At 39.2% G+C, this 19222-nt stretch overlaps 2 protein-coding genes across 12 annotated transcripts in view; both read left to right on the top strand.

The window, feature by feature from the left end:
- Positions 1–1442, top strand: part of rptor (regulatory associated protein of MTOR, complex 1) — a 198478-nt gene extending 197036 nt beyond the window's left edge. For all 4 annotated transcript variants that reach the window (XM_026169798.2, XM_026169801.2, XM_026169800.2 and 1 more), the window contains 3 exons: positions 2–118; positions 233–362; positions 981–1442. In XM_026169798.2, coding sequence (XP_026025583.1) covers positions 2–118; positions 233–362; positions 981–1049 — 316 coding nt within the window. In that variant the 3' untranslated portion in view covers positions 1050–1442. The remainder of the gene's footprint in view (position 1; positions 119–232; positions 363–980) is intronic.
- A 5136-nt stretch (positions 1443–6578) lies between these two features.
- Positions 6579–19222, top strand: part of pecam1b (platelet and endothelial cell adhesion molecule 1b) — a 28485-nt gene continuing 15841 nt past the window's right edge. For all 8 annotated transcript variants that reach the window (XR_013909416.1, XM_080302322.1, XM_080302321.1 and 5 more), the window contains exons 1-8: positions 6579–6765; positions 6864–6899; positions 11680–11976; positions 12873–13154; positions 13234–13509; positions 14019–14291; positions 15868–16146; positions 16808–17083. Coding sequence is in view for 7 of the 8 variants with exons in the window: in XM_080302322.1 (XP_080158448.1) it covers positions 6723–6765; positions 6864–6899; positions 11680–11976; positions 12873–13154; positions 13234–13509; positions 14019–14291; positions 15868–16146; positions 16808–17083 (1762 nt within the window). In the remaining variant the exon portion in view is untranslated. The remainder of the gene's footprint in view (positions 6766–6863; positions 6900–11679; positions 11977–12872; positions 13155–13233; positions 13510–14018; positions 14292–15867; positions 16147–16807; positions 17084–19222) is intronic.

Raw genomic sequence — 19222 nt, 5'->3', positions numbered from 1 at the left:
GTGTTAACGGAGATGTGCGGTTCTTTGAGCCACGGATGCCGGAGTCCATCAATGTGCTACAGACGGTGAAAGGCTTAACGGCTCTAGACATCCACCCACAGGCCAACCTGTTCGCCTGGTGAGTTGGTTTGCTTGACGTTGGGTCAAACCCAGAGAATCAGATGCTTTTTCCTCAAGTAAATACCTAAATGCACGTGTGTGACTCTTCTGTGTTTCACTGTCGACCTTCCAGTGGATCGATGAACCAGTTCATAGCGGTCTACAATGCAAACGGCGACGTGATCAGCAACATTAAGTACTATGACGGTTTCATGGGACAAAGGATTGGTGCCATCAGCTGTTTAGCCTTCCATCCTCACTGGGTAAAACTAGAGCTCAACTGTGTATCTGTATCGTCTTTGTTGTTGTGTTAAGCTAACACCTATACCTGACACATAAATGTTATTAAAAAACTGAATATCTCTAATTTAGTGAAATTTAAAAAACAATGCATCCCAAAGTGGAAATGTTCGAGTGAGCTTTCCTTTAGAGGTACTTAGCCACAGCATTTAATCTGCAATTCAGTCTTCACTTTAAAACTGCACTCATCAATTTTATATCAAACAATTATGCAAATTGTGAAAGATGTTCCTTGTCACATTGAACCCAAAGAGAAATTTCATTTGTTTAGCTCATTTCTTTGGTTTTCTTACTCGGAGCTCATTAAATTTGCCTCCAGTCACAGTTGTTACCTCCTTTAGTGACAAACCTCCACATCAAAGAGCACTCGGGCAAAGTTAGCTGGTGTACACAGAGTCAGGTATTCTTCTCTGGAGCGGTGGGAGGTGAATATTGGGCTCGCAGTTAGTCAGAAACATGACGGCGAATGAATTCTAATGTCCGAAACTGGACAACACTGACTCTCTAGGTTGGTTACCAACTTCTGGTTAAAAGAAGTTACCAAGTAACCTCCCCTGTCTTTTCTCTCCGTCTCCCTGCAGCCTCACTTGGCGGTAGGCAGCAACGACTACTACATGTCCATCTACTCGGCAGAGAAGAGGCTCAGATAACACACCAGCATCCATCACCTCTCCTCCCCATCATCACACATGAATTGTGACCCTGAGCCTCAAGCACCGGGATGTAAATGACGTTCTTTTTTGTTTTTCGTGTACATATGCAATTACCACCCTGAATGTTCTAGTGATGGCTGCTGACGAAAACTCATGCTACAGACGACTCTCTATATATATTATATTATCATTGTTTATTCATATTCTTATTATGAAGCTAATGATTGTAGACTTGGCTGTGCTGAGTGTGTATATTTAAATAGCATCTACAGAAGAAGAGAGGTTCTATTTTAAAAAAGAAAAGAAAATGGTACCTGTCGATCACCGGGGGCCTCTCCTCGCCACACAGCGAGCATCACTACCTGAACAAACTCTGACCCAATCCAGATGTGGCGAGAGAGGACAGCACGCACACACTGTTCAAACACATTAACCGGTGCAGGAAACATGAACTCGCCACGCCACCGAACCCCGGTGCGTGTGCGTAAACTGGCTGAGGATGCGGAGTTTCGTGACTTCGCAGCACCTGCTGCCAAGACGCTTGGAAGGACGGACCCCGGAAAGGTGGATTGTGATTACTGTTCCCTGAAAACGTCAAGCCGGCAGACGTGACGAGTTTGTTTTTGTGAGTGTTAGAAGGAATTATAGCACAGATGTGCCCTGCCCACAGCGGGCTCTCATAGCCTTGGACTTGCCCAAAAAGACACCTGCTCCCATTCTGCAGTTCTCCTCCTCGCTTCCTTCGCCCCAGCGTGCCAAACAAAATCATCATTTCCATGCAGTCCCCTTCGCTGTGGCTCGGAGGGGTGTGCTTTTTGTTTTGTTTGTTTTAGCTAAACCTGCTTTGTTACTAGGATGACGCATGCCCTTGTATCTAGCACAGTGAGAGGAGAGCTAGCCAAGTACCTGGTCCTACCTGGAGACCGCGGCAGCTACCTACCTGCCTGCAAAGCAATAAGACTGCTCGTGATCGATCCAGCCTCAAGCTCTTCCTGTTTCCCACAGAAAAACACACTTCCATTTGGAGGGGGTGTTCGGCTGCCACAGTACAGCAATACAAACGCACACATTTCCATTCACGACAGCGAGTTTCCTTTAGACTTCATCGTATGGCTGTGCCATCTTTACCTGCTGTCACAGTAAAGATGGAGGTTTTTATGATTTACCTGAGGGTCAAACAAGCCCTCAAAAAGCTGCTTTCATTTTTATGGCTTCTGGAAAATACAAATAGAAGTAAAGCTTCTTGATAATTTAAACCAATCAGGCGCAGCTTTGTCTTCATTCAGATCCTTTTTTTTTTTTTTTTGATGAACCCCCGCTGCAGGGTTTCATTTGAGCTCTTATTTTGCTTTTATTGCAGACTTCTTTGGATTGATTATGTGTAACGGAGCGAAAGTGCGCCGCATGCTTAGAGAGCGCCGACTCACCTGTTGTTGCTCGCTGCATCAGGTTTTAGTCAGCCCCCTAGATTTCGCTCAGGTATTTCACGAGCCCCCGTTAGCCCCCTCCTCCCCCTGCAGCATGATAGGCAGGTGAGGTCAGTCACAAGCAAGAGATCATGAAAACTGACGTCAATGTGGTGCTCTTTCCTAAAGCTTTTTTTTTTTTTTTGTGCATTATCACCATCGTCGTGCCTCTCCTCTGAGGCAGCTTTGCCTTTTTAATCTTTTTTTTTTCGTTCTTTTCTTGTATTTTTCTATGTTTTTAATTCTTCTTTGTTCGCCTTGGCCTTGGGGGGTGGGTGGGGGAGCTTTAGCATTCAAAGGCTGCTCCCCCCTCTCTTTTCCTGCCACACCTCCCATCTGCATCGCGCCTCCCGAGCTCTACTTTTCCCCCACAGACGGAGTGGATTTGTAGACTGAAAGTGAACTGGAAACACCAAACATACCACACAACATGCAGTCCGGTCACCACGTCAGTCTCCACCCTCACACGCTCACTGAGCTGGTCCAAGCCCTCAGCTCACACTCACATTCATCTCTGAGTATCCTGCTTTGAGTTTTAAGATTTTAGAGCTGGACAAAAAGTCTTTAGTAGGAAAGGAAAAGTGAAACAATCAGGTTTGTGTCTGTGACTTCAGACTGCTTTGCTGACTGTGGTTCATAAAGCAGGAGATGAAATCAGTGAAATAAACCAAATACAACACCGGGTTTTGTCTGTTTCTTCAATGTGTATTCAAAGAAGCCTCCAGATGTTGCTGAGCTGTTTCTACTGAAACACACTACAAACAGGAGAATATCGTTTATGGATGAATTTCTAAATTATAAATAATTGTTCACAAACAAGCGTCTGTTGTCTTATTTTAATTTCTAGTTTCGTGTGAATTTATATTAATTTTGTAAAGTCAAAGAAAACTTTATGAAAAAAAAGAACATCTGCTTTGCTTTTCTAAATTAAAGAGAGATCTTAAAACTCCACTGCTTAGTTTATTAGAGTTATATTTTGTTTTAGGTTTGTTGTTAAGTCCCGGCACCACGTGGAAGCCTCAATGCACCACACACGCATTGTCTCATATCCTGAAGCTGCATCGGTTCAGCTGTTTCAAACAAATATGTAAGAAAACGATATATGTACTACTCAAAGCTGACGAGATCTCCTAGTGGTTCAAACTGAAACCAAAATAAAACCGGATTAGGGGAGGGCAAGGTTTCATGTTAATGTGGGCTTTGTTAGTTTTCTTGGAGTTTCTGAGATTTCATTCATTTAAACAACTTTTGTCTCAACTTAGTGCATCACCATATGTTTAACACCTGAGCTTGTTTCAAAGTTTGTGTAAATTTGACTTCTAAAAAACCATAAACCGGTTGAATTGCATTTCTATAAAGTTGCACCAAAAACTAACAGCTTGCATACATTCTACTGGCCAGCAGGAGGCGACACCTCTGGTTTCAGAAAGAGGACTAATTATATAGTAAATTGTATAGACCTATATAATATATACAAATTCTATATAATTATATAAGTGAGAAAATGGGACACTTGGCACATGTTATTTTTGACCTCATTAAACATTTAACTGAAGTTCAGTCTCATTTAAAGTCTTATTGAACACAACATGGTGTTCATTTTATTTTGTTGCTATGGGCCAAACGTCTTGCTCATCACATCCGTCACACCGAGATGGATGTTTAGTCTCTTTTCTATACAATTGTATTTAAATAGCGCCAAATCACAACAACAGTTGGCTCAATATGCTTTTTATTGTTAAAAAAAATTGTAACAAAAATGCAGAGAAAACACCAACAATCAGGTGACCCCCCCTATGAGCAAGACCTGTGGCGACAGTGGCAACGAAAAACTCCCTTTTAACAGGAAGAAACCTCTGGATCAGGGAGGAGCCATCTGCTGTGACTGGTTGGGGGTGATGGGAGGAACCTTTGAAATTTCAAAAAGCTCCATGGGCACTCAAGATCCTTTAAGAAAAGTCCCTGATGGACTTTTGGCTCTCAGCTAACCTCTCGTTACCCACAACATCCTGTTAGCTGCTTTTAGCAAATTCAGCAGCTGAATCAGAGAGTTCAAAATCACCCAAATGCTACAGCTGCTGGAATAACACTGGATGGAATTAATCGTTCTGTCCTACTTTACTGGGTTTGGTCATTCGTGTGGCATGATCTGTTAGGACCACAAAGTGTACGTTTTTATAAAGATGAATTCTACAATTAAAGCAAACATTAATTAATTTGATGTATTTAAAAATAAATGCAGTAAATCCCAAATAATTTTATTATACAGAGCAGTTAAGAGCATTATAAGCCCATAAATAAAACTTTCAAATTAAAAAGGGAACTATGAAAAGATCAGTCAACTTGGGCATAAATTACATAATGTTTTAATTAATAAAAATCCAATTTCATACTCTATTTAGAAAAAATGAATTTTCAAATAAATAATTCAGGATAACATTAAATAAGGATGAATTTTTAATAATCATTTACACCCCGCCCTTCTTTCTCTTGTTTCATAGTCTGTTTATTCAAAGTTTCATTAATTATTTGTAAATGAATTTAGACCCATTACTGCATAATTTAATTGTGCAGATAGATATAAGTCTAAAAATACCATGTTTTGTGGTGATGGTAACAATAACAGCTGTGTCTTTAATAAAATGATTAAAGCGTGCCTGTAAAGTTTCATTCTGTTTTAATGTCATTTCTAGTGACGTGCTTGTTTATAGTTTAAAAAGACTGAATATTTCCAGCTGCAGGTTCAGCTCCAAACTGAAAAATGTTCCAACAATATAAAACAGGTTTTCTTAAAGGCACATACTCATAGAAGTTGGCATTTCTTTAGTTAGATGATAGAAAAGCACCATGAAATCTGACCGTTCCCATTTCAACTAACCAGAGAACTGCTGCAGTAAAAGCATGTGGTAGGTTACTGCAGATAAGTAGGTTTGAGGCCTGTGGTTATTTCACAGCTGCATTTTCTTTTTGTTCTTTATAGTATGTTTTATCATCACTGTGTTGTCTATAACTTTAATTCATTATAGTAATAATTTTTTAACCCTGAAAATGAAGACAAATCCTTCACTTTGCAAGTCTGGACCGACCTCACTACAGTGGGTGACCTCATCAAATCAAGATTCACTGAGGAAATCCTCCTGATGTTGGCTCAGAAGAGACACGTGAGTGAGCTGGACCCGTTCAGACGTTTTTGTGTCAAGTCCCTCCAGACGTCACTCGAATGCCTCTGGAATCATTTAGTCTTTGTTTACGGGTGGGGTCTGTCCTGTGATGAGGCTGATGTGGTTCCTTAACAGAAGAAGAAACAATGTTTTTCGGAAGTTTTTAATTCTTGAAAACGTATTTTAATTTTGGATAATTTCTTCAATATTAATTTGCCAGTTTTTTTTTCTCTAAATATTAAACGCTCCCATGGTTCAGTTTGACCTTACTATTGTTTTTATAGCGTTTTATTTACCTGAGAACTTAATTCACCTTTATAGCTAATTGTCCATATGATTTCCAACTTTGGAAAGCACTTTACAGTTTTATGTAATTTTAAATAAGCTGATAGTAAACTAAAATTAAACACAGGTATATTTTTAGGTCTTTTACTTCAATTATAATCTGTTCATTTAGAATTGAATACTTTGCGGTTGATTTTGCTCTGGAATTATTTTACCACATCACAGACCAAACAAAGTAGTGGGAATATTTCCATCTCCATGTGTCCTGTAAGAGCTGTGCTCAGATTTATGTCAGGGAAAACTGTTTTCAGCAGCTGAGCCAAGCATCTTCCCATCAGGAAACGGCTTCTCTATGCAAAGAATGTTGTACTCGTCTTCTTCTCCCTACCTGCATGGCCAGGTCAGAGGTCAAAGGCCTCACTTCAGCACCCCATGCTATTCAGCATTATTGTGGCTACTATTTCACACACAGAGACACAGAGGAGGCCAGAGGAGAACATTCCACAACAGCAAAGGCCGGGGCGGTTTGAACATCCTGAGGAAACAACACTCACTTCCTGTCAAATTAAGCCAAGCCGATGACTGCTTGGTGTGATAACCGTCGTCACTGCCTTACCAATGAGCGGCTGAGCTAAAGCACCACGTTAATGTCCCGCTCCCGCCTCCCAGATCCTGACTAGCCACACGACCACACCAGCAGCCAGCTTTGTCACAAGCTTGTTAACCTCCAGGACAGCCAGCAGCGTTCCTAAGACAGCATGGGCCTCCCACAACGGCTCATCCTCACCCTCCTGTCCATCTGTGAGAATACTCACTTTTAATCTAGAAACTTTTTTATTTGAGGATACAGTTGATGATTGTCTCTAACTTTGTGGTTTAAATTCTTTATTTCTTCCAAGACCTATACTCAGCAACCGTGGTGAACACACAGCAAGGTGAGTACCATTTAAGCTAAATGAGAGATTTAAATCCATGCTTAGACTTGATCTGCAGGAAACACAAGAGCTGAACTTGCTCTCAGAAAGAACCTGTTTTCATTGAGCTTATTGTTGACTTTCCATTTACTGGGTTGGCGTCAATCATCTATCTTCCACTAAGACTGTGGAAACAGTCTGAGTTGTTATCAGAGATTTCTGGTCTCTGCCATGGTGGAAAAGTTGCGACACAAAGCGTTGGGAACATGTTGGCGAGCGTTGTCACACACCTCCCTGTACTCTGAAGTTGGTTTGTGATGGAAGGCATGAGTCACTTTGGATCAGCTGTGCAGATTCACGTCTGACACAAGGCGTGTGTTATCAGCAGGTCCAAACTGGAAGTAAAACCCAGGTTTAAGTGGCTTTGTGGATGTGTTTGATGTATTTTTCTGAATCAGGTGTAGCTTTTGCAGTTGTTGGGCATTTTGGGTCATTTCTTAGGTGTGTTTGTGGAAATGTTCTGGGCAAAAAAGCTGAACCTCAAATCGCGCCTGATGAATCCATTGATGTGAGTGTTCGTGTGGTCGATAAGAACCACCTAGAGTGTGTAGATTCAAGTGTCTTATAGTGTTAAAGTCCTCAGTACGAGTAGAAACACACAAATAACCAGTTTTATTCGCTTCTTTCCAGATTGTGTCTGATGGAAGTGTTTTAACCTCCTAAGACCCGAACTCTTCCACCACATGCATTTTTAATTTCTCTTTGATATTTGGTCACATTGGGACCCAATGAATGTAAAAACAAAGAATCACCAGATTTTTTTTTTTTTTTTTTTTACCCGATTTTTGTTCCTAAGAAAAATGAGAGTCACGTATGAGGATATTCGTTTTAAATTTTGATGAAACAGAGGCAGCATAATATCCTCGTGAGTGGATATCAGGCCCGCGTAGAGCAAAATTTAGTAATTTGGTCTGGAGAACCCAAAATGTGATGTCCACATATGTGGACGCCAGGTCCTAGGAGGTTAAAGATCAGGAGAGGTAAATAATTTAACAAGACAATAGCCAAGACACACTACACTCTTAAATGAATAGATAGATAAAGACATAAAAGGGTTTTTTTTTTATTTAAAGTACATTTTTAGCAAATTTCACACACAGCTGGGTGTACAGGCGAGACACATTGTAGGAAATAAATACATACAGTACTAATAAATACATAATACACAATAAACACAATAATAAATACATCTTATAATGTGCAGTTTTTTTAAATACATCTCAGTCTTTTCATCTCCAGATTTACATGTACATAGTATTTTGCACTTTCCAGTGAAAAAAGCTCATTTAGGAGCTTCTGGCTGTGTGTATCTGTTTTCCTACACACAAAGGGAGAAAAACTGTTTTTACATCATTTTGGATTTTATGTCTTTTATTGTTTCTGCAATGATAATTTCGCCTCAATATTCACAAAGCCATTCAGTCCATTTTCAAATGTACTGCTTGCCATACGGCACATTATGTTTTTATGTTTTATACAAAATAAATCAGCTAAAGGGTTCATTTTTTTTGCTCTCCTCTTCTAATATTTTTCAGTACTCATATTTAAATACTTTGATTACTCAATTATTCTTTTATCCTTTTACTCATGTTGTCCTGCGCCCAAAAGCCATATAACTTAGAAACTGTGATTCTTAAAAGTGTGGTATGTATTGTCAACATGTAGAAAGTACCATATACAGATTTAAAATATCATGTCACATTTGACCTCTGACCTCTCTTTTAAAGGCAATAGACTGATCTTTAGGTCAAAGTGATAATAATGCTATACAGAGAGATTATTTGTATTGACAACATATACGATATATGGGGATTCTAAATATAATATTATATTTAAATTATATTTATATTCTAAATATCGCCTCTTATCCTCAGCTGGACCTGATTCCTCCTCTTTAAGGTCAAATAACCTTTCATTAAAAGTCCTTTATCTTTAAAACTTTGCTTAAAATGTTGTTGCCTTTGTTTCCATTGGCAACATTTAGGAAATGATACCGGTGTTTTAAATATCACATTATAGTTTGGATCCAATTATGTCACATTTGATCTCAGATCTCCCACCTGCCTTTCTTTGAAGCTGACCCCAAAATGTGTTATATCTTCATTTTAGGTTCTTCCTTCCCACTGTTTGAACAGGTACGACATCATAGAAGCGAAAACTGTTGTTTTAAACCAGACTATTTAAATAAAACTGAATTAAAATTTTTAGATATTTTGTGGATTAAAACATACAGTATTTCTTTATTTTCTATGTAGTAAAATATAAGAAAAATTAGTACTGCAGGATGTTATATCCAACTCAACATGTCAGTATTGTGACTCACTATCTGTATGGAGCACCAGCAGCAGATCTCTGCCCTGCATGCATGCTTTTTTCTCATCACCAGCTCTGCCAGTCCTGTTGAATGATGCTGGGCATGCTCCAGATTCATCACACCCTGAAATGGTGAAAGGTCCCCCGAGTAGCTGTTTGTCTAACAAAGTGCTTTTCCTGCCTTCTCAGGGTTTGTTTACTTCCTCTAAACAACACACTCTGAGTCACAGCAGCAGCCTGTTGTCTCTAATACTTGACCATATGGTGATCTAGTGGGGAGACTTCAACATACCTGTGCAGATGCTTTTTGTTTCTCATTACCTGCAGAAAAAAACCACAGTTGTTAATTTAAAAGTCTTTTCCTCTCTGGTTGCAGATGAGACTAGGATGCAAAGTGTTGTCCCTAAAGATTTGCGAACATGAACACCTGTGTCCTGAGAATGACTCATTAGTTTTTACCTGTGAAACATAACTGAGTCATGGCTTTGGGACTAACTCCGGTGATTATCAAAGCTTTCCCATGCTGCTGTGTAAACGATGGCAGATGTAATTAAACCAGAAAAAAGGGGCTGAGAATTAAAAAGCATCACTAAAAGAAAACTGATTACACACACAAAACTAAACAAAACAAAGAAAATGAGTGTTTCACAAGGACAGAAATAAAGGAGCAAATACAAAAATGCACACGTATGATCCTGTAGTGTTTACAAAGTGATTCTTATCAGTTTTGTGAGTAAAAAATGGGGGAGGAGGAGTCACCTACCTTTGTTTTTTCACCCAAGAATTTTACACTCATACAATATGAATTGTTTGTATTTTGCATTGTCTCTTGTATGAGTCTCACATCCAGCCAGGACATAGCTACCAGTATGATGGCATTCCACAGAAAAACATCAGCTTCCTGAGCACGAAACTCGATACTGTGACAGCTGTTAAAGATGTTTTTGTTGTAGTTGTTGAAAATATATCAGCAAAATGACCTCCAGGGAGTGCCATTTTAAATAGGAAGTGATTGAACTGTGACTCAGAAGCTGGACAAAGAGGCTTAAAGGTTTGTCATTCTTGTTTGTAAAATTTAAAGCAAATGAAACCAGAAGCAGAGTTTGATTTTTTTGCAGCTCATCCCGGACGAGCCCCCAACCTGTCACTGCTCGGTTCTTAGGCTGTGGCATGAAAGTAAAGGACGCAGTGATGAACGGTGAACTTGTGAATCATGATAGATTAAATCAACCAAGAAGACAAATAGACTCATTTCCTTTTTCTTCCCTGGAACAAGTGGACTAAATGTTCTGGCTACCTCAGCCAAGTGTTGCCATGGTGCCTTCAGGGACACCTAAGTATAATCGTAACCCTGATGAAGGCCATTAGCTGAAATACATGTGCTACAAATGTTTCTGGAGCTTCACCCTCCACCTGAATTGTTTCAGTTTAATATGAACCCATTTGTGAGAAATCAAGCACCTACTGCACAGAAGCCCTGGGGAGAGGATTGTTTTTCCTCATAAGAGACAGCCAACCATTTTCTTCATCATTAGTCAGTTGTGTTGTGATTAAAATGTGACATGTTACTAACACAGACCTGTCATTATTCCCCCAAAGTCAATGTTAATTTATCTGTTATATAAGGAGGAATCCTGAGTTGATATTGTTCATATCAATGCTAATTCAGGATTTTCAAAATATTTTCAAAGAACGATAAATTCTGGACCTTTTACTGTTTCTTCTATATGATCATAATTGCTGTTTATTAGCTGTACTTCTCTCATTTTTGCAAAAATGGCAAAGCAAGCTGAGTATCTTTGGTTAAAGCTTAATATTTCTCCTTAACAGCTCCTGTAAATTTCAGCTCCTTTTAGAAAAAATTGCTCCTTTTCTAAAAAACAAATACATAATCAAACGTTTTGTTTTCACGGGGAGTTCTAAACACTAACAATCTCTCACTCCTGAGTCAAAACAAACATAACAGCATATAACTGTGTAACGCAAAGCAAAAAATCCACCAAGCATATCTATACTATGATATGCTCGGGATAGATACATTGAGGAAAAACATAAATATTGTAAAACTAAATAGTAGTGAACTGTAACATAAGGTTCTTCATAAAGTAATATGTAGAATTTACTTTCAAATTCAATTAAAGTCAATTCAATTCAGAGTTATTTATAGTAGAACAAACTGTCTGAAGCCTGAGTTTTGGCTCATACTCTAAGCTCATTATCTGGAACTCTGGTGTTTAATATGAACTTACATCACAATATATATGTGACAGAAAATAAGAAGAGTGGACTGCACTGTACACTTCAACATGGCTGAACTCTCAAAGGAGTAAAATTAATATAAAAATGGTTCGAGGTTAAAAGTTTAAGGCTGAGGATATATGGTTGGATAAATGAGTTCTAACTGATTTTGTTAAATCTCATTTCATAGAATTCAAAATTCAAAGTGTCGAGCTAATCATTGAGCCCAGGAACGATGTGACTGCGGGGACCAATGTGACTCTGAGATGCCATGCCACAGTGAGCACGAGTACTGGCAAGGGGCTGATTCATGAGTACACCATATTGAAGAATGACAAGATAGTGTACACCAAGACCATTGGCTCCTCTGAGGACTTCGTGTACCAGCTGCACAATGCCAGAGTCTTCAGCACAGGCTTGTATCAGTGCAAGCTAGACATCCAAGGCGACACCAAGTTGAGCAAAGCGCAAAGACTCAACGTACAAGGTGGGTTTGTTTTCATGCAAAGCTGCAGTATTATCAGATTATGATAGAGTTTTTGAATTCATGAGGATGTACTTATGAATTTATGAAAGAAAAATTAGTTTTTACACATTTTGCATTTTCTTTCTGTTTTATGACACATGACTGACATGCTTGCAATATTCTCCCTACACACTGGTCAGCTGTGGGAAGTTCACATCAAGCTCAGAACTATGCGCCAACAGCCCTGACATCATCTTAAATTATATATATGCGCTTTTAGTGTGGAGAGCAGAAGCCTGAAGCCGCAGTTATTGGGGACCTATTGGTCATTGTTTACAAGAAATGTGATGTCCATTTATGCTGGTACTTAAAGCTTTAAAAACTGACCCACTCGTGCCTTTCCATCTGGTGGACCGTACCAGCAGTCCTGCACAACAGCTTACAATAATTGTCAGGTGCAGAACAGTCCAAAAGCACAAGTTATGACATTGTTAGTGACATCACTGCTGGGGTAATTCTGTCCAGTTCTGACATCTCTGTTATATTATTGGTCACAATACAGCAAAAGTATCTCCATAAAGAGACTAACCTCAAATTTGACACCGGAGAAGTTACCTAATCAGTACACCCACCAAGGGAAAGCACCCAAAATCTTGGAGAAGAAATCCTCAAAATTGGCCAGACTGAGGTGGAAGAATTCTCTTAACAGGTAGAGATCTCCAGCAGAATCGCAGCCAGGGACGGGCAGCCATCTGCTGCGATTGGCTGGAAAAGAGAAGAAAGGAGAGCAGAGAGAGAAAAGCACAAAACAAGATCAGATTATGATCAAAAATCTTTTTAACCTTCGTGTGACACTGTGGATGTGTTTGAATGCAATACCAAGTACATGTGGGAGATCTGTCTGTTTATGTTTCCAGGACTCTCGCAGCCAGTTCTCCATCTTAATACGAACGTTGTTAATGAAGGGGAGGAGGTACAAGCCACCTGTATAGCTCCGGGTGAAATAGGGTCCTTCATCTTCTTCTTCTTCGATAATGATGAACAGATAAGCAGGGTGGAAGGACTCTCCAACCAAGCAAAGACCACTTTCAGGTTAAGCGGTGCTGACATCCACAAAATTCACTGCTCCTACAAGATCCGCACAGCAGAGGACACCTTCCCTTCAACAAAAAGCAACAACGTCACTGTTTCAGTCAAAGGTCAGTAGCATTTTGAAACTGTGCTGCTTTTTGAAAGCACTGGTCTCACCTCAGTGCTTCATTTATTTTGTCTCCACAGAGCTTTCTATTACACCAGAACTGAAGATTTTCCCTGACTCCACAATCTATGAAGGAGACCACCTCAACATCTCGTGTAGTGCAAAAAATGTTCACTCCAGCTCTGAAGGTTACAAGCTATTCCTGAGCCAGGGCACCAAGCTTCTCAGGACTGGCAACTCTACAATAAACCACAACATGGTTGCAGTACCAAAGGCCTCTGAAGCGCTTACATTTGACTGCAGAGTGGTAGTGAGAAATGTGGAGAAATACTCTGAGAAGAAGATTTCAGTGGTTGGTAAGTGGACACAGGAAAGATGACCTCTGTAAACAGTTATCTGAAGCTTATTTTTTGGATGGCTGTAGGACCACTGGTTCATGGACTCAATATTTTGAATAATAAAGTATACTTTATTGATCTGCATTTAACCCATTCACTCAGTGAATGAGTAATTCATTCATTCACTGAGTGTGCTTGTATTACCGTCCCTACACACTGCTCCCTGCAGTACCTTACTCAGGGGTACCTCAGGGTAGAGTTTCAAACCCCCCACCATCCGATCATGGGGCCACCACCTTACCTACTGAGCTATCCCCACCCCCTAATGAAGCCCTAATGTTAGTGCTTTGGCTGTGCAATTAATGCAACTTTGTAGCCATTTGCTATTTCAGTAATAATAATATGCACTTTAGCACACTAATGGTCTTTTAAAATAGTTTAAGCATTTTTTGTGTTACTGCATTAATGTTTGCAAAAATGTATCCATCTAGACGCTGACTTGGTGTGTTTTGTAAACCTATCCACAGAGCTCTTCTCAGTGCCCAGTCTCACCATGTCTCCCACTGAAGTCTTTCAAGGGCAAATTATGACATTGACCTGCAACAGTGATGGTTTTGCCTCTCAAAGAATCAACAGGGAGGATTTGGAGTACACTCTTTATCCATCTAAAAACTTACCAAGCTCTGGTAAACCTGGAGTATTTAATGTGAAGGCCCTGCAGAATGATTTCAACTACACCTGCTCAGCTGAAGCCAAAGGCATCAAGAAAGATAGCAAAACCCTGATGATTCGTCCTAAAGGTGAGTTTTCTTTATCTCTGTTTGGGTCCAGGGTATAGTGCACACTGATGCCCTTCTGGTCCTTCAGTGCATAAATGTGTCAATAAATAGCTTCATCTCTAAATGCACTGATGTGTCCATGTGGCACAGGCAGTATAGCAGGTTGTCCCTCGTCTTCAAGTAGCTTTGCGTGATGTGTGCAGAGACAATGTGTGAGTCCTGGTAAATGTGGTCTAATGGTTCATCAGACTAAATTGTTATGTCAGTGCAGTCAAGTCCATTTTACATACAAGTCATGATAGGACTCCTTCTACATTGGTGCTGGCCCAGCTCTTGTATTACAGTTATCAGTTATCACCTGAATTAAGAGAAATCAAATTTCAGTAAAAAAACAAAACAAAAGCTACTAGCTGCTTAAATAAATGAACAAATAAAAATAATAAAGTGCATCGCCAATTTAATAGACTACGCTTATTCCCATGGCATCAGATACTTTTGTCAAATCGCTGCCTGACACTCGTAGTTTAGACAGATCAGTTACTCCTAAATCATCACTTAAGGACAATGTTAAGGACCATTTAAATGCACAGAGAAAGCCTTGTTTTTCAATGTGTGAGGTACTAAACCAAGCCTTTTGTTAAACCTAATGCCTGAACCTAAGTAAGTTCTCAACATAAAACTCCCGAACAGGACATGAGCTGCGTTCTCCAAGCTGGCAAACCTGTGACTCGCCACCATCACCCAGGAGAACTGTTTTCTCTGTTTTCACATTACTCCATCAAGGCAATAATGCCAAAGGATAATAATGGAATAATAATAATGGTAACACTGGAAACTAGAACCAAGAATCTTGGCTATGAAACCTGACTTGAAAATAAAATATAAAATATACTTCAGGGGGAAAAAAATCTGAGAAATCTGAAATGTAGAAATTGTCAGGAAACGTTTGCTGTGTATCATTTAAAAAAAAAAAATCAAAAATGAATCAGAGTTTACTGTGATTGATTGTAATCCAGCTGTTTGTCTTCAGCTAACCATGGCAGTTAGTGGAGGCGGCTGGCTCACGATTTTGTATTTATTTCACTGTGAATAACCGGATGCATCAAAATCTCCTTATTTTGCTGTTTTTACAAATTTAACCACACTGACAGTAACTAAAATTCAATTTAGATTTTAAGCAATAAAAACTACCAGTGTGTAAATCGGCAAACCCATTCTGAGACATGAAAATGAACCGAAAACAGTCATTTAAAAATATTGTTTTATTGCAGTCATAGCTCTTAATAAAAGCTGATAAAAAAAATTCTTCCTTTCTTAGTATTATTACAACATCGTCGTATCCAGTTTGATAGCTGGAGTTGGGCCCAGTTATCAAACAGGCTGCTAGTCCAACAAAGGGCTAACACAAAAACACAAACAACCATTCAGGTTCACAAAATTAAAAATCACCTTTTAATCAGCAAGGAGACTTTCATTAAATTGTGAATAATTTATGTTTCTACACTATGACACAAATAGCCACTATTTAAGCCTTCAGCAGCAACTTTTGTTTTACTTTTTCAGTTCATAAAGTCTGTGCTCTGTTTCTCCTCTGTAGTTCATGTCTCTGCTCTAAAGATTTCAATTGAGGACAAGGTGATCCTGAAAAAGAGCTTCACCATCTTGTGTCAGTCGAATGGCAGCCTGCCGATAAACTACACCCTGTTTAAGGATAACGTCCAAGTGGGCACAAAAGTCATCCGAGAGCAAAATCGACAAGCTGTCTTTATGGATGTCATCAATGAGCCTGGTGAAAGACAGTACAGGTGTGAGGCGAAGAATAGTCTCCATTCCAACAAAACTGGCTCCAGTCAACACCTCAGCGTGAATGTCATCGGTAAATATTTAAGCCTAACTGATTTTTTTTGTTCGTTTCTTTACATTTTTTTTAAATAAAAGATGAGAGATGAGAATATATGTAGAACATTTGGGATAAAGGGTGGAAACCAACAGAAAGAGCTAGCCTGGCTCTGCCTTTAAAGGGAATTTTGTCCTCTGTAAAATATCACTTTGACCACCAGGTGGCAGTGTTTTAAAAGTGGGCACATTAAGATGTTTTTGGATTCATTCGATTTTTAACTTTGAACGTTTATCGTTAATTCCACCTCTATTTTCTCGAGAAGCTTTGCTCGGGGTGACATTGTAAATAAGAACTTATTGTTAATGATTTGTCTGGTTAATTGAAGCCCGCATTTACTCACTGCAACACATTTTGGCATTAAGCGGTATAACATGAAAGGACCACCCAACCCTAACTCTATTGTGTGTGTATTTGAAGAGATAGTGTGTATCTCTTCAAATCAGTACACACACAGTTTGAACTTGCATCCTGTTCAAACTTTTAGTTACATTTACAACAAGAAACGGTGTCCTTCCTGTTTAATCTGCACAAAAACCACTGTAAACACTGTAAGCTTAAGTTCTTGTTTTAAAGCCAAAGTAAAACTTTACAATGCTGCCTAATCTCACCTCTTTGCTTCCATGTTTTGTTCTCCCAGTGCCTTTGAGCCAAATGACTCTGGCCGTCATCCCTTCTTCACTAGAAATCTCAGAGGGAAAAGAACTCAATTTCATATGTAGTGTTAATGGCACAGGGCCAGTCACCTTTAAGTGGTACCGAACCGGCAGTGTAGTACCGTTGCAAACCAACACCACCACAGAGACCTACTCAAACTTGGAGATAAAACCAGTCTCCAAAAATGACAGTGACGAGTACTACTGTGAGGCTTCCAACGGCGCCAACAAGGTCAGAAGTGAGAACGTAAATGTACAAGGTGAGACTGAGCTCAGCAGGCATCACCCTGCTCTTATTGGTCGTACAGTATTTTATTTCAATGTCAGAAACAGCCCCAAACCACGACCTTTTCTTCAGTCTAACCAAGTCTTCAGTCCTGCAGGAAATTTATTTTGCATTGCAATACCACAAGTAGCCAGTAGGACAGAAAGGCAGCTAAGGTGGATGGATTCACTATGACTTTAGCCAGTTAGTTTAGCACATGTTCTGTCCCAGACAGTGTTGGGGAGTAACGGAATACATGTACCGGCGTTACATATTTAAAATACAAAATATGAGTAACTTTATTTACCATTTAAAAGGTGGTATTCAGAATACAGTTACTTTGTTGAAATAAAGGGATTACACGGCGGTCTTTTCCTGTTTCATATGTTAGGCTGTCTCCTCTCTATTTTTGGTAATTCCACGCCGGTGGAAACAAAACACGCAATAACAGAGTGCCTGAGTCCAATCTCGGGGCCCATGTCACCTCTACTTGCGGCCCGTATAATGATGTAATGAAATATTTTTTTAAATTATTGCTCAAACAATTATTTAATATGAAGGCAATAGGCAGAGTGTTACAGGCATAGCCCTAAAGAATGTAGTCTCATGGGCAGTGCAGCCCAGTTGTAAGTGAGTTATCAAGACTTAACTGTACACTGTGTTCGTGTTTTCCTCCGAAACAATAAGTTCTGTTGGAGCAGCTTTTCTTCGCCTCTCTCTGTCTCTCGCTAGCAAAGTTGACCCAGACAACAAAGTAAAGCTAGTTTTTGGTTACGAGCCCGACATGGAACATGAAGCATTAGCCAGAGGTCCCTTTACTGTGGTTCGGAGCCGCGGACCTGATTTATATATGCGCGGAATAGTTTTCTACACGGGATCGCTGCAAAAAGTGCAGCCTTACCTAATGTCCACCTACTGTTACACATCTATATTAAGATTTCAAGATCTAGTTGGTATTGGTAAAAGTAATAAATCACACAGCAATAGTACATTAATGTAGATGTAAAAAGCTTGATAATATATTAAGTAATCCAAAGTATTCAAAATACGCTACTCTCATTGAGTAATGTAACTGAATACATTATAAAAAACATTTTGGGGCATGTATTCTGAATTTTGACTTGATGATAGTAAAAGCTGACAAAGATGTCTCCAGATCTGCAGATGGATATTTCAGACTGCACACACTGACTGTCCTGCAAACGCACATTTCCATCTCCTGTAATGCTTAGAAAGAGGAACGGTTTAAACGTGGAAGGTTTCCAAACAAACAAACAAACAAACAAAAACAATGATCATTGTATTCATCTACCTTTAACCCCATCTTAGTATGGAACGCCAGGACTGCCATAATGAATTAATTAAATACACCATTAAATAATTAATTAAATGTGGCAATAATTAATTAAAATTGGAATTAATTAATTAAATAAATAGTTATGATATATGTAATTAATTAATTATTGACACATTTAATTAATTATTTATGTATTTCACGTTTTAATTAATTATTGACACATTTAATTAATTAATTATTGACATATTTAATTAATTATTTATGTATTTCACATTTTAATTAATTATTGACACATTTAATTAATTATTGACACATTTAATTAATTATTTAATGATATATTTATTTATTTCATTTTGGCAGTCTTGGCGCCTGGCTCTCATCATGAAATAATTTTATCTGTCAGCCTCACCCATCAAACTCAGGGGGCGGGGTTAACGCTGATCGAGTCAAAACCATTGCTTTGGCCTGGTGGCCATTGTTTCTAGCACACAACAACCGGCATGTGGAAGCTAACAGAACTGAGCTTTGAAAAACCCTGTTTGTGTGTTACCAAATACCGTTTTAATATTTTTTTAGCCGAGAATGTAGTGGTTTAATCTTCATGTGTCTGGTCGGTTTGTCAAGATACAGCCTCTTTGCAAAAGTGTTTCGATGATTTCGGAGATGTCATCCCAGTCTCACGGCAAAGCGTGGGATAGACCCGCTCGCCTCGCAAGCAATCCCACCGACAAAGCGCAGGCCCCGGTACACAGCTGTAGTAACCCCCGCTGACTTCTTTTACTGAGGTTATATTTATCGGTGTTTTATTTCCTGATGTTCTTATGTGTCCTACGTGTT

Source organism: Astatotilapia calliptera, chromosome 6 (genome assembly GCF_964374335.1).
Source record: "Astatotilapia calliptera chromosome 6, fAstCal68.1, whole genome shotgun sequence".
In the NCBI taxonomy this organism is placed as follows: domain Eukaryota; kingdom Metazoa; phylum Chordata; class Actinopteri; order Cichliformes; family Cichlidae; genus Astatotilapia; species Astatotilapia calliptera.
The sequence above is the reverse complement of the archived record's forward strand: the minus strand, read 5'-3'. Positions and strand labels throughout refer to the sequence as shown.